The sequence below is a fragment of the Thermochaetoides thermophila genome (assembly GCF_000221225.1).
Source record: "Thermochaetoides thermophila DSM 1495 unplaced genomic scaffold scf7180000011814, whole genome shotgun sequence".
Lineage (NCBI taxonomy): Eukaryota > Fungi > Ascomycota > Sordariomycetes > Sordariales > Chaetomiaceae > Thermochaetoides > Thermochaetoides thermophila.
In genome coordinates, this window is record NW_006383030.1 from 1,561,724 (window position 1) to 1,582,954 (window position 21,231).

The 21,231-nt window shown below is 52.0% G+C and overlaps 5 protein-coding genes across 5 annotated transcripts; 2 read left to right on the forward strand and 3 right to left on the reverse strand.

The window, feature by feature from the left end:
* Positions 1–372: 372 nt before the first annotated feature.
* CTHT_0014490 (60S ribosomal protein eL14) lies at positions 373–909 on the reverse strand (the record flags this gene model as incomplete). The annotated part of the gene is made up of 2 exons (XM_006691899.1): positions 373–687; positions 796–909. The coding sequence occupies 2 exons, from the start codon at positions 907–909 to the stop codon at positions 373–375; spliced, it is 429 nt and encodes a 142-aa protein (XP_006691962.1).
* A 3,492-nt stretch (positions 910–4,401) lies between these two features.
* CTHT_0014500 (ectonucleotide pyrophosphatase/phosphodiesterase-like protein) lies at positions 4,402–6,848 on the forward strand (the record flags this gene model as incomplete). Its single annotated transcript, XM_006691900.1, has 2 exons — positions 4,402–6,262; positions 6,319–6,848. 2 exons carry the CDS (start codon positions 4,402–4,404, stop codon positions 6,846–6,848), a joined length of 2,391 nt encoding a protein of 796 aa, XP_006691963.1.
* Positions 6,849–9,756: 2,908 nt separating this feature from the next.
* Positions 9,757–12,590, forward strand: CTHT_0014510 (SWI/SNF family DNA-dependent ATPase-like protein; the record flags this gene model as incomplete). Its single annotated transcript, XM_006691901.1, has 3 exons — positions 9,757–10,320; positions 10,376–10,867; positions 10,926–12,590. 3 exons carry the CDS (start codon positions 9,757–9,759, stop codon positions 12,588–12,590), a joined length of 2,721 nt encoding a protein of 906 aa, XP_006691964.1.
* A 782-nt stretch (positions 12,591–13,372) lies between these two features.
* CTHT_0014520 (uncharacterized protein) lies at positions 13,373–14,859 on the reverse strand (the record flags this gene model as incomplete). Its single annotated transcript, XM_006691902.1, has 4 exons — positions 13,373–14,286; positions 14,342–14,631; positions 14,725–14,740; positions 14,811–14,859. 4 exons carry the CDS (start codon positions 14,857–14,859, stop codon positions 13,373–13,375), a joined length of 1,269 nt encoding a protein of 422 aa, XP_006691965.1.
* A 2,318-nt stretch (positions 14,860–17,177) lies between these two features.
* CTHT_0014530 (6-phosphofructokinase-like protein) lies at positions 17,178–20,862 on the reverse strand (the record flags this gene model as incomplete). Its single annotated transcript, XM_006691903.1, has 4 exons — positions 17,178–18,353; positions 18,446–18,913; positions 18,984–19,875; positions 20,588–20,862. 4 exons carry the CDS (start codon positions 20,860–20,862, stop codon positions 17,178–17,180), a joined length of 2,811 nt encoding a protein of 936 aa, XP_006691966.1.
* Between the last annotated feature and the right edge of the window lie 369 nt (positions 20,863–21,231).

The window sequence follows — 21,231 nt, forward strand, 5'->3', positions numbered from 1 at the left end:
AGAATCAAGTTGCCCAAAGTTATGTAGATCGGAGGAAACTGCCGCCACAACGCTTTTGGGGGTATTCTATTAAGAGAGCTCACAGACCGCAACGGTGATTTGGCACCACGTCTGGAGCATGGGCATTAGCCCATCTGGGGTTGTCATTTTTTGGCTTGATTCCGCATTTTCCATATGACGCCGGTCACCTTAAAATGTGACATACAGGTTTTCCGAAAGCGACGCAAAGACGAAACCCAGCAAACCCGGATGCTGATGTTATTGCAGACCGTTCCAGAATACCCTCGATTCACCCCAGAAAAAGCCATGCCTAACCAGCCAAACGCTCCCTCTGCCCTCTAACGCAGCAGCCGCAGCCCCGTCTCAGCGAATTCACGCAGCAGCCTTGATCTTGGCCAGAGCCTTGCGCTCCTCGAACCGCCTTTGCTTCTTCAGACGCATAACCTTGAACCGGTCGAAGTCGGTGAGCGACTGACGGCGCTCCTGCTGGAGCTGCTTCTTGGCCCAGTTGGTTTCCTTCCACTTGGCATCAACGCCATAGGCTTCCCAGGCCTTCTTGACGGCACCCGTCCGCGCGCCGCGGGGAAGCTTAGGGATCACGATGGGAGTGAGGAGGGCCCGGGAGAGGGGGACGATGCCGCGGGGTGTGGCGAGCTTAGGGTCGGAGGAGGGACCATCAGCGAGGACCTAGACAGCCAGCATTTTAGTCTCTTGCTCTTCTTTGCTCTTCAATTTGTATGCGACGCTTCGGATAGTTGTCGATCAAGCAGGGCTGTCGGATTGGGTTGCACGTACGCGCTTGTGGTCGATAATCTCGACAATAGCGGCCAGGCTGCCATTCTCGAGCTTCAGCACACGGCCAACCTCGACCCGGCGCCACGAAGTCGCTTCAACGTTGATCTCTGCCATTGTGACGACGTTCTGATTTGGCAAAATGTGTCAGTGATAATCGGAGACTCGGCTATTGTCCACGTTCGCGAAATTTGAAGAAAAAATAAGAAAACTTCGAAAGGGAAACCACTGTGCGGACTCTTAGGAACAGTGTAGTGGAGGGTCGTGCGTACCTTTGATGCTGTTCCCGGGGCCGTCAAAGAATCCAAGTCGCTGCCGTTCACCGATATCTTGACCAATTTTTGTGCGCGTCGTGGTAATTGGCAGGGCTCGCCAAAATTTGCGGAACCCTTGGTCCCGGTTCCGATAGCTCTAGCCACAGGTGGGCCTTATCATGCGTCGTCTCTGTGGCTGAACACGGAGACGAAGGGTCCACGGGTCGGGGCTTGGCCCCGGAACAAGAAAATGCAAAAATCGAGGTCCGCGACCCGCAGACTCCACACAGCTCCGGATGCTGCTGGACGCCAAGTGCCGTCTCCATTTCCCCGGATTTTCTTCATACAGCAAGGCTGTTGGCCGTCTGCAGAGATCCTTGCCAAAGTTGCTTGTTGATCCAGCACAGTTCGCGGCATGTTTTCATTGCTTAAACCTTCTGTTTTCAGAATCTGCGAAGCTTCCAATCTCCTTCATCTGTACACCGTCTAGAATCCATCATTGATCTTGTCATACGTGGAGAATCCGCTCTTGATGGCTGGATATCCAAGCTGAAGCGTTGAATGCCGCAGCACTTCCCTTGAGGTCAAGTGACCGCTAGCCCTTCCTGTGTTCGGGAATGGTTGGCTCGACAATCTCCAAGTGGAGTTAGATTACTTGCTTAGCATCGGATCCATTTGCTCCCTGCCCATGTAGTGCAGGTAGCTGACAGAAATCATGATGTGAGCTGTTTCTCAGAGCTTACTGCCCTACCCGCGTCCTGCATACGATAAATCAAGTACCCCTACCAATATAAGGCATGTTCTCCAGCATGCTGCCAATCGGGGCTTGCATCAAGCTTTGGAGCCCCGTTTGAAGCGACTTGATGTTCGGCAGGCGGTAATCTACGGCCGCTGGCGGCTAGTTTCTCTGTAATACGGAAAATGTCTGACCATGTTGAGCATCCCAATTCTTCACGGTTCAGGACATTCAAGTTTTAGGAGCTGTGCCCTAAAGAAATCATGTTTTAACGAACACTCAAGGCGTGAGTACACTCAAGCTTCATCTATTCATAAACGTTTCTACCATCCCGAACATCCTTTACCTTTTACGGCTACGAGAATCCTGGAGAGCGGTGAGGTCGTGGCACCTTTTTATCATCAGGGTGCCCAAGCTTGCTTACCTTGACCCACTCCCTGTCTTGCAACTCCCGGATTAAGGTCGCATCCCGTTCTTATGTATGATTGAATCTTATTTGCAATCATCGCTTTCGAAATCTTGACCTCTCAAGACACCGGAAACCGACATCGCCTCACCAGACGACAAGCGTCAGCAGGCAATCCAATGGCTCAGTCAATGGGTTTTACGAGTTCCAACATTATCTTTGCTGAGGCAAACTCTCAACAGCGTCAACTTGTGTGGGAGTTGGGCGCTGAAGCCTCAGCAACACATGAGAACCCGTCTCACTATGTTGAGCGAGAGAAATATATGTCCCAGAGAGGCCTAACTCGGGATGGCAAAAGCCAAGTGTGGGTGCTATATCTCGACGGCGACCCAAACCAGATTATCGCCAGCTGTGAGACTATTCGCAAGCCTATTTTGATCTCGGACGGGAACGGAAGCTCCGCCAGAGAAGGCAGTGGCTACGGCATCACTAGTATCTACATCAACGCGATGTATCGTCGTGTGGGCATGGCTGCTTATTTGCTGCAGCGTGTCCAAGAACGAATGGATGCAGACAGCGACTGCAGCGCTTTGTACATCGACAGTGGCAAAAACTACTATGCTGGCTTAGGTTGGGTCGCCTTCTCCAGCCTCCAGGCAACATTGACCCTTATTCCTCATTCTGTTCGGTGTTTCAAGCCTATTGACTCCTCAAAGACACGTCCTCTCCATGATGTAAAAGAGATTCGTGAGCTTTGCGAGAGGGACCAACAAAATCTTGTTGAAAAATTCAACAATTTACCTGCCGATGGACATACCAAGGTAGCATTCCTTCCTACCTTCGACTTGATCGACTGGCAACTTGCGCGGGCTGAGTTCGATTTTGGGAAGCAGCGGTTGCTCTCAGTAGCTTCCTCTGGTCAGAATAGTGTCACACTCATCAAAGGTGCCATCACTGCAAATGGTCGAGCGTGGACATACTGGGCACACGACTGGTCTGAGAAACGTCTGCGGGTGCTTCGAATTGTCAGATGCCCCCAGAACAGCACTACAGAACAGCAAGTCGATGATATATCTGTGTTGTTGGAGGCAGCAGTGGCAGAAGCATCATCACATGGTCTGAGCAGGGTGGTTGTCTGGAATCCGGATGAAGAAATCACCCTGGGCTGCAAGTGTGTTGGTAACAAGCATCAAGAGGATGTAGCTGTTACTTTTGAGGAGCGCGTAGATGAAGCAATCCCTAGCTTGCGGTGGAAGGGAGGAAAAGACGTGAAGGGAATAATCTGGGAGGAAAATGATGGTTATTGCTGGTGCTGATTATGATGTTAGTTTTGCATGCATATCAAGGAAAAGACATTGGTGCTTGTGATGCCCAATTTTCCTAATGGAAAAGCATGTATAATGTTCTATATAGTGAATGATATCGAATTGAATTTGAGCCAACAAACATCTAATGTTAAGAGAACTTATGGAAGAAGCCACTGCCAGTCCTGGAACCAACTGGCTCTTATCCTGAAGGTGAGGTCTCAGGAAAACAGTGATGGAACATGAGAAAATCATGGACCTCTATCTCCCCTATCCTTATACAGACAATGATACCAGATGAGCTAATTCTAGTAAATTTAATGGGCTTTTTGAGGCTTTGGAGTCAGGAAAACTTGACCTTTATGTTGAAGGTATCCTCACGACTTCTACGAGTTGCATGCTGGCAGCTGGCCCGAGTGTGGTTCTCCATTGAGAGTTGGGAGCAAAACCCACCAAGACAGGCGCCACATAGTGAACACATCGCCCAGTGAAAAAAAAAAAACAGCCTTTTGATTACAATTCAAAGCTGTTTGTGAGATGAAATGCTCAATGGCAGATACCCGGGCCGGTCCTGGTTGTTCAGCATCAGCTGGGTTGAACCAACGTCCGAAATAACCCTAACCCTGATTATTTTGTTAATTACGTAAGCAGAACAGAGCCAGGAGGTGCGCGCCTGCTTTTTTGGCGCTTGCTCTGTTTGACCAAAGCACATGCTTATCACTTGTTGCATTGCAATGCCCTCCAGCTTGTAATTGCTGCGCTATCACCCAACTTTCTCTCTTTATTGCGGCTGTCCTTTTTTTTGTGCAATGGCGGACTAACCTGCCAGCAAGCTTTCTGGCAATTTACTTAAGCATTCCTGAGAGTTGCAAATTGAAGTGTCCTAGCCACACGCATGCGCCTAATACGATGCCGCTTGAACCATTGAAACTAACTGCCCCTGCTGCTGGAGTTGGAGTTGGTCGTGATCCAGCCCTTCTCCTCTCTCCATCCGAATATGATGCCGATGCCGTTTCTATCCGCAGCGACCAAGATACCGATAGCGAAGATGACGAACGTCAGCTGCGTGCTCGCAACAGCCGCGAACTTCTTGCCCACGACAGGCTAGTCCTGATGGAGGAAGAGGAACTAGATCAACTAGTGATCGAGGCCCGGAGAGAGCAGGCCCGCGAGCGTCGGGGTTCTGGCTTGCCCATCCCGAACCCTTTAAGGTTGCTGACCAGACGCTTGAGTGATGCCTCGACAGTGAGGAACCGCTCGCGAAGCCCATCTGCACAACCACCTGCCCCCAGCATCCATGACTCAGCAGAAGATCTGCGCCTCGAAAAGAGAAGGGCTAGGCGAGCAAGACGGAAAGCTAAGAGGGACAGATTGTTTGCTGATGCGCGGCATGGAGAGGATGGCGAGTTGATGTACGAGATGGAGGAGGGCGGGATGAAGGAGGGCAGTGAGACAGGCTCCAGCAGCGACCGTGAAGACAGCGACGAACTAGACAGGCGGAACTTGCTGCATCGCGCTGATTTGAAAGCAAGGCGATCCTGCAGGTGCCGGGCTTGGGCGCTTGTTTACGCCATTATCGGGGTTGCTTTCTCCATCCTGGTTCTTGTCGCATGGAAGCTCTCAACTGGAACTAAGAGCTCACGACTATCTCAGAACTTGGTCAGCAACGGCACTGCCTTGTTTGCTCCCACCACCATTCTCATCAGCCTCGATGGGTTTCGTGCAGATTTCCTGCAGAGAGGCTTAACACCGAACCTTGATGCTTTAGTCAAGTCTGGGGTTTCGCCGCCATATATGCTGCCATCGTTCCCCAGCGTCACCTTCCCGAATCATCACACAATTGCCACAGGGCTTTATCCAGAATCTCATGGAATTGTGGGAAATACCTTCTGGGATCCTGTCTTGCAAGCGGAGTTCTATTACACAGACCCTGCTCGGAGTCGCGATCCCAAGTGGTGGAAAGGAGAGCCATTCTGGGTAACGGCACAAAAGCAAGGACTGAAAACCGCCATACATATGTGGCAGGGCAGCCAGTCGCACATCCAGGGTGTCGAACCGACATATGTGGACCCGTATAACGGCAGAATGGATCTCTTAGCCAAGGCCGACAGGATTTTGGAATTCTTGGACAAGCCTGATCCCGATCGACCACAAATTGTGGCAGCATATGTGCCAAATGTTGATTCAGATGGGCACAAGTATGGTCCGAACAGCACTGAGATACGATCCACCCTTCGAAAGGTGGACAAAATGTTTGAACGGCTCCTCTTCGGACTAGACCAGCGGAATCTGACTAATATAGTCAACATCATTGTGGTATCTGACCATGGGATGGCGACCACTGATGTGTCCCGGTTAATACAGCTCGAAGACATTGTCGACTTGAGCAAATTTGACCACATCGATGGATGGCCGCTGATCGGCCTGCGGCCCAAGAACCCTAATGAGCTCCAAGCTATCTACAACCAGGTGATCCAGAAAACAAAGGATAACCCAAATCTTGATGTCTACCTTCGGGACGTCAACATGCCGGAACGCTACCATTTTTCACATAATGAACGAATTGCACCACTATGGATCATACCCAAAGCCGGCTGGGCCCTTGTCAAGATGGACGAAATGAATGTAAAAGAGGCACAAGCTAAAGGTGAAACCTACCATCCGCGTGGCCTGCACGGTTATGACCATGAACATCCCTTAATGAGGGCAATTTTCATTGCTCGTGGCCCGGCTTTCCCGCATCCCCCTAACAGTCGACTCAACCCTTTCCGTGAGTATCTCCCGACTTAGTCTCGAAGAGTTCGTAGAACTGACGCTGTTTCCTAGAAAACATTGAGGTTTACAATCTGCTGTGTGACTCTGTCGGTATTGTCCCAGCTCCAAACAACGGCACACTGCGCCTTCCCCTAAGGCCTGTTGGCTTGCACAGCGATCCAGATGCAGCCAAGCCCGAAACACCATCAGATCCGCCCGCAACAACTCGCTCAGCCTCGAACTCCCCACCTTCCGTCTCACCCACTCATGTACCAACAACAACGAAAACTATACTCGTCAATCCAGTTGTGTCAGATTCTCCGCAATCACTCACGCACCCTATTACTACTATTAAGTCGGTAGGGGTAGACCCGCCAATACCAGAACCGACCAGCTCTCAACCTCAAGAAGGCGGTGAGACGAACAGCAGCGGTGATGGCAAGTCATTTGTCAACAAGGTCGAATCATCCGTCAAGGATTTTTGGGACTGGTTTACAGGTAAAGTCAGCTCGTGGTGGGACAAAGTCACCGGTCCGGCTGATCAGGGAAGAAGTAATAGCTCGGGGGCCGAGCCCTCGCAAGACGGGAAGAGTCGTGAATAAAAGGCAACGTGTGTTGTAGCATGAGGTGATGTATTGCAGGGTAAATGGCGAGTTCGGGTGGCTTGTGGTGTTTCAGTGTATACGGTGTTACTAGGCGTTTTTTGGGTATTGTTCGGCCTGTCCATCGGGTTTTCGATTGATACAAGTTGTTCGGCTTGTAATTTGCGTGTTCGGTGTTCAAATTCGGATGGCTTCTTAGGATTCGAGAATTACATTAGTAATCTGTTCGTATCTCCCATTCCCTCGACGGTTCTTTTATCATTGGATCACACAACCTTCGGGAAGCGATCCTGATAGCCACCTTGCGAAATCGAGGATATCTACGCACCCAAGAACAGCAAGCGCATATTCGCCTATCTGCCTATTCTTGATTCTTTAGAAACGGAATTCCTTCGTCCATGCCTGTGAAACCCTAACTCGTGCAACATCACTCTCAGTTTACCTAACGGTCATCTGTACCTGTGTCTGAGAGCCTTGTCCCAGCAAAACAATCCACTGGGGCTCTGTTGGTTGCCTGGAAAGCCTTAGATAGTTCCCTATTGGTGATTGGTTCCCGAGCGCTCTTGAGATCCACATTCCAGGAACAGCTCGACGCGTAAACGCTACACAGCGAGCCTTTTAAATTGATGTCTCCTCCCACGTATGCGAGGCGTGTCGCAGCGCGCCTGGGCCTTTCCCGCAAGGACCGAGAGCCTCGTTGCCAAGTGACAGAATCAGAAAGTCGGGAAAGCATTGGGCAGCGTCAGACCTTCGCAACGCCTTTCAGATTTCCCGGGCACTCGCCAATTTGAAGCATCACATGTGCCTCTAAGCTGTATGTACTTTAAGTGCCATCTTTGGAGGAGTAACCTGGAATTGGAGCCCATGGTTGTCCACATACCACCCTGTCCAAAGAGCCCATCCCAATTCCATTCCGTCGCCCCAAACTTCCAAGTCAAACCTTTGACAACCAGGTTCTTAGGTTCGATCAATCACCGCCGCCTGAATTGTAGCCTTAAGACGTTTACTACCTGCTGCCCTGCAAGAATACGAGTGACAAAGCACAACCCATCCCATTATACCAACCGAGGCAAACGACCAGTTTGCACACACGCTAAACACCTACCTTATCATCTGCCAGCAAATTGGATTGGATGGAAGACGGTCGGGTAGCAAGGAAGTAGTTCAGAATTATCCATGGTAGGTCAAGTGGCCCAGGTTCCTCTGATTCGGCAAGAGACACCAGCGCTTGCGGCCTGCAAACATCCAGCGTCAGGTCCCAGCCCCTCGGTGCCTTCACTGCCTTGTGGATTGGAGCCGCGCTCTTTTACATTCACCTCTCAGTCCTTGGAGCGTGACCCAACCAAATTTTGCCCACAGCGCCTCGTTTTCTCTGGTTCTTTCTTAACTCTTGCATCAGCCGCGCATAGCCACTGGCCAGCCTGCTTCGGGCTACCTACGGTCACGCTATGGCGGAATCTACAACAAACCCCTCAACAGGTTTTACCAACTTGCCTTCTTCGGTTGGCGAGCTTTTATCTCTGATTGATGACCTTGAGTGCGACCTGGACGTCCAGCGAACTGTCCTAATCTCTCTGCGAGAGCTACCTTGGTCCGCGTCGAGGGAAGAAGAGAGTGAAGCTGTCGTGGCTCAGATTGCGAAGACCCAACGCAAGCTCGCTGAGGCTCGCCGCAAAAAAGGTTTGCCCCTTCAAATCCACGTGCTGTTATAGGTTCGTTTGCTGATGTCTCATTTGTTCGATCCTTGACTAGTTGAGTTGGAGGGCCTTCTTCCCATGTCTTCCAACAATATGTCGCAACTGCATCCGATTTCTGGGAGTGGCGCACCGTCGGATGTTCGCCTGCCTTCGCGGAAACGGTCTATTGGTAGCTCGAATCTCGATGTTGATACTCTTGCTTGGGGTCTTTCCAAGTCAAGAAAGACCACACCAAGCCCAGAAGACTTGCCGTTCGGGTATGATGTTGAACTTAATGACTTAGACATCCTCGACCTTACTGGGTACGTTCACGCTTTTATGAATGAGAGTTTTTGACCTGGGCTTGCCGCTGCCTTCTAGGTTCATCAACATTTTCCCTGTTTCTTTGACTGACATCACTACCCCACCTCCATTGTTGTACTGACCGGCAATTTAGGGACGATGAAACTGAGTGGCGTGTAGTTATTCAGCGGCAGGCACAAGAAGAAGCGCGTCTGCGTCGACTGAAGGAAGAAGCTGATCGAGACGCCGCATTTGCGTGGCAACTAGCCAATGAATCTGGATCGCGGGACATATCTTCTCGATCTGGTTCATCATCGGGCTCGGCAAGTGCCTTCAGTAGGATTCTTGGCAGACCAGTTCAAAGTTCAACACCAGTCCAAGAGACTGTGCAGGTCAAACAGGAAGAAAGCACAAACGGCCCTCATGCTGCCACTCCAGACAGTCCAAAGACTGCCCTTGGAAGTGACAGGCACCATCGTCATTGGGATTCTCAGCCCAATAACGGAGGGGCAACAGGCGTCGGTTCGACGCAGCATACGACTATCGCATTTCGACCTGCATTACCCTCCTTTCCTCGGCTGCCACCGCCGATGCTGTCTATGATGCCAAATCAAACTGGGGCTAGGTCGTTGGACTCAAGTGGTTTCAACCCCCAACACCCTAACATCCCACCCATTGAGTGGGCTCGACGCCAAGTTATATCTCACCAAGGGGGAAGCATGGTTGCCAGTTCACTGTCCGCCTATCAATCGCAGTCTAGTGAGAATGGCCAACATCTGCAGATACCTAAGACGGTTGCCGACGTGCCATTCGACGCTTATTCTTCTGAATCATCACCGCGCTCAACCTTCGGTAAGAACCAGAGTTCTGGAGCAAACCAGCCGAATTTTTTCAATACAGACACCTATTACCATCATTCCTCACAGCCCATGGGTCCTCTCACCTCGGCTTATGCGGGAACTTTCACCAACGAAGAATCTTACAGGAATTCTGCGATGTCAAGCCAACCAGTTTCTTCAGCTCGTGACGACACAGAATTCTCGGTCAATGGGACGCGGTTGCCATCCTGGTGGGAGTCCTCAGATGACTATGAAGGCTACGGAGCTTCTACAAGCTTGATAGCAACCATAAATCGCGTTAAGGGCTACGATTTCAACACCATGCTTGATGCAGATGGGAAGCCTCTGGACTCTCGTCTCCTCAGTTTCCTCGATGATTATGTCAATGATCCCAGGAAAACAGCAGAAGAGATTCACCAACTGTTGTCGAATATACGCCATGACATGGAAATCCCGGAGGAAGAGCGTGGAGAAACCCCTGAAGCCCTGAGGTATCCCCTTTACCCGCATCAACAGCTAGCCCTCAAATGGATGTCAGATATGGAAGACGGAACAAACAAAGGCGGGATTCTGGCAGATGATATGGGTCTCGGTAAGACCATTTCAACCCTGGCGTTGATTGCTTCGCGCCAGTCTGCGGATCGCAATGTCAAGGTATGTGTCGCAGAGCTGACAGTTGCTGAGCTAAACACATTCTGACATGCAGTAGACAAATTTGATCATCGGTCCTGTTGCCCTGATCAAGCAATGGGAACAGGAAGTGAAGAAAAAGCTGAAGGCATCTCACAGCATGAGCGTTCTTCTCCTTCACCAGAGGAAAAAGGTGTCCTACTCGGAGATCAAGAATTACGACGTTGTTCTCACCTCTTATGGTCTGATTGCCTCGGAATGGAAACAATACGAAAACCACATCTCGGAGCGAATCCAAACTTGCCCAAATTATATGCCTGACTACGACCAGGAACTTCTGAAGAAGTGTCCCATCCTCCATCCGAAGAGTAAATTTTATCGGGTCATTCTTGACGAGGCCCAGTTTATCAAGAACAAGGATACTCAGAGTTCCAGGGCAGTGCACCAGATCCAGGCCACGTACCGTTGGTGCTTGACTGGAACGCCGATGATGAACTCGGTGGCAGAACTGTACCCGTTGATCCGGTTTCTACGCATCAGGCCATATAATGACTTCAAAACGTTCCAAGGGGTATGCATCTACATCCCTGTAGTAGCCATTTGGGTACGTCCAACTAACTTATGACCAGGCATTCCGGTGCCTCGCCAGCAAGAATGGAACAAACTTGAGAAGGGAAACCTCAATGCGTAAACTCCAAGCTGTCCTCAAAGCAATTATGCTCAGACGGATGAAGAACTCTCAGATTGACGGCAAGCCTATCTTGACACTTCCCTCCAAAATCGAACACGAGGAAAATGTGGAGTTTTCTGAAGATGAAAGACAGTTCTACACCGAGCTCGAAACGAAGTCACGTGTCCAATTCAACAAATATCTCCGCGCAGGTACTGTTGGAAAGAACTACAGCAACATTCTTGTTCTCCTGTTGCGACTTCGTCAGGCTTGCTGCCATCCTCATTTGACAGAGTTCGAAACTGTAAGCGCCGATATTGTTGACAACGACCAGATGGTGATAGTCGCAAAAGGGATGGATGATGCTGTGGTCGAACGAATCAAGACCGAGCGGATTACGGACCCCTCTGCCGATGCTTTGGATTGCCCAATTTGCTTCGATGCGGTTTCGGATTCGATATTCTTAACCCCGTGTGGTCATGACACCTGTCCCGCGTGTTTTACTCGTCTCTCGGACGATGCCACGCAAAGCAACATCCGGTACGGCAATGAACATGGGGCCTTCAAGTGTCCCATTTGCCGTGGCCCAGTTGATCCCAAAAAGATTACCAACCTCGCCGCATTCCGGAAAATTCACATGCCCGAAATGTTAAAAGAAGAGGAAACAAACGCCGCTTATAACGAAGTTGATAAAGTCGCGGATTCTTGTTCCGATTCCGAGTCGGGTTGTTCATTCGAGGGCGATTCTTTGGACGATGAGGACGATTACGAGGGCAACCTTGCTAGATTTGTGGCGGACGATGATGTGATCAATGATAGCGAAGCCGAAGAAGACGAGGACGCCAAGCTTGATGCCGAAATCGCAGCATTCGCGAGGATCAAGGAGGAAACTCGGCACGGGAAGCCCATGGAGGGAAGAAGAGGTGGGAAGGGGAAAAGCCTACAGAAACGCAAAGACAAAGGAAAGGGCAAGGCCAAGGCCGAGGAAATCCAACCTCAGATGCTGACGAAGCTTCGAGCCGAGGCTTCCAGGAACAAAGACTCCAGACGTCGCTACATGCACTACCTTCGGGACAATTGGATGGATTCAACAAAAGTCACAAAGGTAATGGGTCTCCTCCAGGAGTTTCAAGAGACAGACGAAAAGACAATTATCTTTTCGCAATGGACCTCTCTCCTTGACCTGCTTGAGGTACAAATCAAGTACAAGCTTAAGCTGCGCTACTGCCGCTACACCGGCGACATGCCTCGCAACCAGCGTGATGAAGTGGTACGGGACTTCGCCGAAAACCCGCGCAATAGGGTCATGTTAGTGTCTCTTCGTGCCGGGAATGCTGGTCTGAACCTGACGATGGCTTCGCGCATCATTATTTGCGATCCCTTCTGGAACCCATACATTGAGATGCAGGCTGTTGACCGCGCTTACCGCATCGGTCAGCAACGGAATGTGCAGGTGCACCGTATTTTGGTCAAGGAAACTGTCGAAGATCGCATTCTGGCACTTCAAGAAGAGAAACGGCAGTTGGTTGAAGCTGCACTGGACGAGGGATCATTGAAACAACTCGGAAGGCTGAGTGAGCGTGAGCTGGCATACCTATTTGGTGTTGGTCCAAGGGGAGGTTAAGCAATGGAATTTTTGGGAGAACTATTCTGCTCCGCAGAGCGCTGCCCAGTAATGTTGGACTGTTCCTGTGAGTTGGGCATCACTCACTTATGATGCGCGCTTGCTCTTCTTCATGTGCTAGTACTACTCGTGTTTGGCTGTTTACAGCAACTCTGCCGTATAAGATTTCTAAATATGGGACCGTGAGATATAGGAATATGCCTGAGACCTAGAGGTTACTTATTGGTGAAGAGACTAGTGGTTTAGCACACTTGCTAGAGTGTTGTTCTCCCCGCGCCTTATGTATGGCTTGAATTCCACATATTCAATCGACTCTAATCAAGATGGACCTTTGATGATCATTTGTTGCTTGGAGATTTACATCCAGACAAACTGCAAAAGAAGTTTCCGGTACATCTTCTTGAAAAGGAAGATATATTACCATAAACAGGTACATACAAGAAAGGGTAAGGCGAAATTATCTAACACCCAAATACCAATCATTCCGATGCGACCATACTTGGGAAAGTCATACAAACGGCTGTCGATTCCCTGAAGGTCTACTTCGGCGGCTTTTTGTATGAAGCACGAAATGTACGTATGTTCACGACCTGTGCAGAAGGAGAGAAAATGAGACATTCTTGTAAGACAGGAGATGCCTGTTGTTGCACCGACTCCCCTCCGTGACCAGCGTATGCTTGATCTGTGGTTCCCCCCTCTGGCATAGCTTTCTCTCCAGAATTCCACCGTTGGCACCAATCCCACTGTGAGATTCAACGTGTATTAGATCCCCAACGCAAATATCACTGCTGCTTCGGCTTCGGCTCCCGCGCCTGCAGTTCCTCAGAATGCGGATACGGCTGATGTGGAAGTTCGTACACGGGCCGTGCATCTAGCTCCGCACTGCGCTCCCGGCCGTCGAGCTCGGTCACTTCTGGCGCAAGGCCGTACGTTCCTTCCTTTTGAGCCCACACGAAGTCACCGTTCAACACCGTCCCGTCTGGAGCGACTACAGCTGTCGAGGGTGTGCCGTACGCGGGTGCGGGCGTGTCGGGAGCCAGGGTGCCTGAGGCGGTCTCCGAGAAGGGCGTATACTGCGGGGTTTGCTGCTGCTGTTTGTGCTTGCGGCGGATGAGGAATAGGACGGCGATGATGGCGCCGAGAGCGATGGCGCCGAGAGAGACTCCGACGCCAATTCCGGCTTTGGCGCCTGTGGACAGACCAGACGAGTCGTCGTCCCCGTTGTTACCGTCGCCGGCAAAGGTGATTGTCGATTCCGGAGCGGTATTGGTGGTCGTTGGGATCGGCGGTGGCTCGGGAACGTGATTCCATGGTTGCCAGGCGTCGTTGAGGTACTTGATCTCGGCCAGCTTGCCGTTGACGATATAGTACACGAAGACAGTGTTTTTGTTGGCGATCTCTGCAACAGCCAGCTCGGCATTGGGCTTGTCGGCCAGGGGCCAAATCTCTTCGGTCTGATTCTCGCGAAGGTGCCAGACCCAGTCTCCATTGTACGCCGAATGAAGGGCCCTGTCGGTGCCGATATACCAAACTGAACGGGTGTGCTCTCTGTCGACGCTGATTCCAATGCCGCGAGGGGCTCCGTCCCAGGCAGGAAGAGTGAAGTTGACTGCGGCGGTAGTGTCCACGGTGATGTTTGTTCTGTCGGTCTCCTGAGTGACGCCAATATCACTGTCAAGCGGGTATGGGAAAGTTGCTAATAGCTGTCAGATCTCTGTCACAGTAAGGTATCTAGCACGTTGCAGACATACTTCTCTGCCAATCTCCATCCTTTTGGTACCTGGTTACGCCGATGGTCTTATCATCCCTCGGGGCAACAACTGTTATGTTCTCCTTGCTGGTAAACGTGGCGGCCAAGGCTGGCAAGGAGCTGATGTCTTTGGTGATGAAGCCATTATGTGACCATTCATCTCTTTTAGGATCATACTTCAGCTCGTTGATAGCACCATCCTTGTCGTGGTAGTAAACGCGGAATCCGTCTGATTCGCCGAGAACAATGGCGGCGAGACCGCTGTTAGAATGGATGCTGGGCGCATCTCGACTGACGACTCAGTTGCCCACACTCCTAAAGAGACCAGTCCGGTTATTGCAGTTGACTACAGTGTTAGCAATCTCATCAAACTCAGTAATATACCATATGGAAGCCCTAGCTTGACGGTCAGCAAGACACGGTTCTCTTCCTGGACAAAAAGCATTTCAAGGGGGCAAGCCATCACATACACTGTATAGGCTTGGGTATACCACCCAACCCCAGCCAACGGTGTGCCATTTTTGGGCTTGTGACTGAGTTTTAATGAATTCTCGCCGTTGGTTGAATACCAAGCTTGCTCATAGGCATTGCAGGCACTGTAGCGAATGTCTCCGGTTGCTTCGTCCTGCAAAATGACTTGCGGTCCAAGCTCGTTCCACCATGCTGCGATTGCTGCACGGCTCGGGGAGATATTTACGGCAAGAAGGAATAATCGCCACAGAAGTGAGGCCATACTTCAGAACAAATATTGCCGCGATTGAAAAACCTTGAGCTAAACCAAAGGAAATGTCAAGGGTATCGTCGGGGCCAACCTTCGAGAACGTGTCGAGGTCACCAAGCAGGCATGAATGCGACGTAGCTGGGAGGTTAGGCTTGTTGAACGGGCATCAACAGGAGATGATGTCGCCCAGAAGGCCAGATCTCTCTGGTGCTCCTGTTGCACAATCACAGGGCCAAGAATGGGCAGGACAGAACCAGATGGTGTGTTTCTCCTGAGAACGGAGCAATGACCGATAGCCCCTGCCAGTAGAACCCTCGTCCAGGGAACCAAGGAACTGAACTGGGAGGGTGGTGGGATAAAATCACAAAACAAGAAGGACTGGTGATGAGGGAAAAGGGGAAGAAGATGGTGTGAAGGTCGACAGCACTTGGGACGAAGCTTAAGTCAAAAAAAGCACAGGCGAGCCCAATCCCGGTCCTCATGATGATGAGCCAAGAGCAGGTACAAGAGGATTGATCCAACCGAAAAGCAGCATCCGGGAGCTGACGAGGCAGGGGATCCTGCTGACGGCAGCAAGCAGTCTAGTCACCGGGAGCATATCAACTTGCATATTTTATGATTCTCTCTCGCGATATGCTTTTCGCTTCTGTTTCCCCCGTGCTGCAACTTTGCGGCTGCCTGGCCAATACCGACGTATCTTGGCTTGCCATCTTAAATGCAGGAAGCTTCTTGTTGCAGTCACGTTGTACACGGAACGGGGAAACGAGGAACGGGTTGGAAAAGGTGGTTTTCGACGCCTGGATTGCTGTCTACGCGGTTTGGCGGCTGGTGACAGGGGGGAGAGGTGGTCAGGATCGTAGGTGGGTCGAGACCCTTGCGGGAACCCCCGCCAGGCCCGCTTTTTGCTTTGGCTTCCGTTCTTGAGGCTCTTCTCTCTTTTACCGTCCGGACGGCACACGCTGTGAACTTGTCGACCTCATTCCTTCAAACACCGACCCGAGATAGAAACGGGCCTCCCAATGTGCTACCTAGTATTGGTGATTTGCCAACTCTCCAGGCATCAACAGTCATCAATATCTTCCGAGACACAGCTCACAGGCAGCGAAACCAAGCCACAGGTGCATCTCTAGTGCTTACAACCAGCCGTGGGAACAACCACAAACCGTTGGCCCGGGGCTCGCGAACCCTGCCGATGTCGCGACAGAAAAAAAGCTTGGCTCAATCGCGAGCTGCATGAAATGCGGGCAAAATTCCACTGGCCCACATGCAAAACAACTCGACTGGCTGGGACAGGCAAAAATTAGCCCACAAAACCCCTGCTGACAATGCATGCTGGGCGACAAATACCGTCAGAGTTTCCGTCTATGGGAAGTCGGTAATACATTGTTAACTGGCTAACTCTGCTGGCACCTCGTCCAGCTTTGACACCGAGTCTCACCCAAAAGAATTGAGCGGTCGATGTTCGATGCATGAACATATTCTAAAAAAGAGGTTGCTGACAACGCTCACTAAGCCACCCTCGTACCTACAATCTCGCGACCTGCCAACAGGATGAAGGTTGGGCGCCAACCACAATGCTCCATCCACCCCTCCCTCTTTTTTCCTCTTGTCTCGACGCTGCGTTTAACTGAAGCCAACCTGACATGAGAGCGCCTGATCTTGTGTAGATCGCATGACAGTAAGGCGGCAAACAAGCTCACGGCTGACGGTCTGGGCCGTCCTAGAGATCGTTGGGCTGATCAGGGGCATTGAACCTGGAACTCTCGGCTTGCTCCGGATGAGCTGGTCCATCTGCAGTGTACGGATACGCTGGGTCGAAGCAACTGACAACCCCGAATGAACAGTCCAAAAAGTGAATAAGCTTGAATCTGACCATATATGGACCTTCATAAGTCTAAACTGATATGAATGTAGGCTCCCATGTTTTTTATCTTGTGAACAAAGTAGTCCACAACTACCACGTAGGTGTTGGGAGATGCTTCTGATGTGCGATAAAGAATGGCCAGGCCCAAACACAAACAAGTAAGACATGACATGATATAACCAAGTCCAGACCCTCTACTCCATTCTCCCTTCCCTTCTCCGCGATCTCCGCGTCTTAAGTCTTCACTTAACCTCAAAGATCGTCAAGCCCTCTCTTTACATCCTTTGCCTTGAGCCCTGTCAATTCCGGCTCAGGCTTCTTGTGCTTGGGCCGACCCGAGAGGATATCAACAATCTCCGTCAAGGGCAGCCAGAAAGCGGTCTTGGGCCGGCGATTTGGCCAATCAGTCTCCTCCTCCTCCAGCTTCTGGATGGGAGTGAAGACAACGCTGGCGCCCTTGATGCCGATGACGGTGGCACTCATGGGGTCGTTCTTGACGCGGTTGTGGACACCGCGGCCGAACTGCTCGAGATGCTGGATACAGCGGATGGCTAGGCGAACAGCACGGCACCGGTCCATGGGCGATGGCACACCACCTTGTTGCATGTGGCCGGGAATACCCTCGCGTGCCTCGAACCGGCCGTGAGCCTCATCGCGCAGGATGTCAGCGATCAACCGCGCATTGTACACCTTGGATGCCTTCTCGTTGATCAGAATCAACCGACCAGCCCGTGATTGACCCTTATCATGGGCAAAAACGTCCTTGAGGTGCTTAACGTCAGTTGCCAGCATATCGAGAGTGATACCCTCCTCAGGAGTGTAAACTGCTGACGCGCCGACACCAAGACCGCCGAGGGTGGCAATATAACCCGAACGGCCACCCTGAGTTTCGATGACGAACACACGCCTACGCGTGGCCGAAGCAGACTGTTTGATCTTGTCACAATACTCGACAAGCTCATTAAGACACGTGTCCGAGCCGAGCGAGTACTCCGTGCCCGGCACGTTATTGGAAATCGTAGCCGGAAGCAGGGTCATGGGAATGCATAGCGACGGGTACTGGTCTCTAGCCTTGCGCAGCTGCGAGACAGCGTGGAAGGCCTCAAAGCCACCAATCAGGAAAAGTGCATCGAGTCTGTACTGCTCGATCAAGTTGGCAATAGTTTCCATACCAGACTCACTCGGCAGTTCACGGTTCGTGCCAATCTCCGAGCCACCTTTGCTAGCCCAGCCATCGACCTCAAGCCAGTCGAAGGGACGGACAGAGCCGACTGGCTGATCATCATGATGCCGTGCAAATCCAGCAAAGCCATTGTAGATAGCAATCGGTTCATGGCCGCGCGACAAGCAGTATGCGACGCCGGCACGGACTGCAGCATTCATGCCGCCAGCGGGAGCGCCAACATTGATGAAGCCGATACGCATGCGCTGGGGAGCTCGTCATCAGCATATGCTTTGCCAAGTACACAGTTCTGAACTGTTTCACAACGACGACGACGACGACGACGACGACGACTTACATCCTTTTCTGGCAGCAACATCTCCTTATTCACCTGGACAGCCGTAGTCATCATGAAGGACCTATATTGCTCGGCGAACTCTGCATCCCGCAGCGACATGGCCAGATCAAAATCTTGGCTCTCAATGGCAGCGGCCACCTTCTTGGTGTCCTGAACTGCCTGCATCAGAGGCTTTCTGACAATCTTGTTCTCCGTGATAGCAATGACCCATGTTGGCATTTCTGGGGTGGCATCCAACACGGCTTTGACGGCTTCAACGCCCTGTAAAGTGGCGAGCATCCGGTCGTAGGCGACGGCTGTGCCACCGCGCTGGACATGGCCTAGGGTAGTGATGCGTGTGTCGATAGCGAGACCGTTCTTATCGGCAAGGAGGTCTCTCACCATCTGGGGAGTGATCTTGTTGCCTTCTCGGTCGAGGGCGCCCTCCGCGATAATGACAATAGTTTTGCGCTTTCCGCGTTTCCGGTGCTGTGATGATCATTGATCACTATTCAGCATCTCATATCACTGTCATGATACAACGTGAAGAGACACTCACATTCTCGACAATGCGGCACATCTCCTCTCGCCAGTTGTCCTCCCTAGGTTTCTCTGGGATGAAGATGAAATCAGCTCCGGTAGCGACACCGGCCATCAAAGCGAGCCAACCACAGTGCCTGCCCATAACCTCGATGACGAAAGCACGAGAATGGGACGAGGCAGTGGCCTCGATCAAGTCAACAGCAGCACAAATCCTCTGCAGGGCCGAGTAGCAGCCAATTGTGGCATCTGTGCCCGACAAGTCATTGTCGATGGAGCCGACCAGGCCGACAATATTGAGATGCCTATACGGAGTAACCTCTTCTTCGGTAAACTCTCCCTTCTCGACGAGCTCGTCGAGCAGCGAGGGCCATTCGGCGCGGAAGCGGTCGGCCCCGGTGAGAGAGCCGTCACCACCACAGATGATGAGGGCATCAATGCCATGGGCAATGAGGTTCTTGGCGGCAGCAAGGCGACCCTCGCGCTCATAGAAGGCCATGCAGCGGGCAGTGCCGATCAGGGTGCCGCCCTCAGAGAGCCAGCCACGGACGTCGTGCCATTCCATCTTCCGGATTAGGTCGCCGCCGCGGACTAGGCCTTCGTAGCCTTCGTAGATGCAGTAGGGATCGCAGCCCAGGTATATGGCCATGCGTACGCAAGCACGCACAACAGCGTTCATGCCAGGCGAGTCGCCGCCCGACGTCATGATGGCAATCTTCTTCTTGGGTGCCATCTTGGAAGCGGTTTCGTCGTCCTTGTCGTCGTCGGTAGTTTGGGCGTCGGAGGGGAACGAGGAAGAGAGAGGATGGTTGCGGGCCCGACGCGGGGCAAGGAGAAGGAGACCGATAGGGATAGAAAAGAGGGCGAAAGTGATGAGGACGTGGAAGTGGTGGGCGATGGAAGAGAAGGGCCTAAAGGAAAAGCTCAAGTTACTTAGATTAGGAAATGGCATACGGAATGCGGGGCACAGAGTAGCAGGCGATCAGCGAGTCTGCGTACAGTGGAGACGATGGTTGTGAGAACTTGGGATGGACTAGGGTTGGTGTTGACCGTGTGCAGCCAATGGTGACCGGAGTTAAGTACTGCGTACGGGCTCCCTCGCTGGAGGCCGGTGAGACGCAGAAAATAGGAAGCACACCTCGACTGGGCAGCGGCGTCCGTCGAGGTTTAATGCAATTCACGAGTCGGACGAGCAGGGCACAAAAACAACAGGCACCTAACACCACCATCGACCTTGCTTGGCAGGAGCTCTTATCTTATCGCCAATGAGGGGCACCGCAGCAAAATTACTTCATCTCTGCCATTTCGCATTTCGGCGAAGGCGTCTCGACTCCTCTCCTGAGGCGAGTCTAACACCGGAGTCTTTTTTTTTCTTTTCTACCGTTTTCTTTTGCTGGATCCGGCTACCGATTGACTGCCTCAGCAACCAGCGTCCAGCTCCATCGTCGGGACTCCGACATCGCGACGTTGCAGTCCCATTGCTGCTGCTGCCCGCGCGCTGGCATGCGGCATGGCTGGCCGCTAACGTTGTGGCGCTGCTTCCGCATCGGAGTGAGGGGTTTTGCTAGCCTCACTGTCAAGGAGTTACCTACGTCGTACCTAGTGCGCCGCTGTATGACATACCGCCTTATGTAAACCGTGTGGATGGGGTGGGGATCATCCGGGAAGCGCGCTGTCAGTTCGGCGGCCAAGTCGCCGCAAGCTCCATGATCTATTGCGCTGCTTCTCCGACGCTCCATCAGCCAGGAGTCGTGGATGGACTGCTTGCGGCGGGCGCGTGGCCGAGTGTCGTGGGGTCGTGGGAGCTCAGTGCCAGCAAAGCAGCCGTCCCCCGAGAATCTCGGGATGACAAAGCCTGATACTTCAAGCCCATGAAAGCGAAATACCATTCCTACCATTCTTGACTGACATTTGTTCCAATCCAGTGGTTCGTATTAGACCCATGAACAACTGATAACCTGATGTTCCTTCCCAACAGCTTGACATCTTTGCCTATGCCCCACCATATCTCATGACCCCACATCGGGCAGCTCCCACGCGGGTCCAGAGTTCAGGTGGGGGGCAGGTGCGGGTAGCTCTCGCCGGCAGGCTTGGCATATGACAGGGATCTGGTCGTTGCTGTGACGTGCCCACACATTGGCGGGATCCCAGCCCGCCAGTCGCCAAACACGTGCTTTCAGGAACCATCCCAGTTCGACCAGCCCAAAGGAGTTTGAGCTGCTGCCAATCATTTGCACGCCACCACCACCGAACCTGGCGACCCTTGG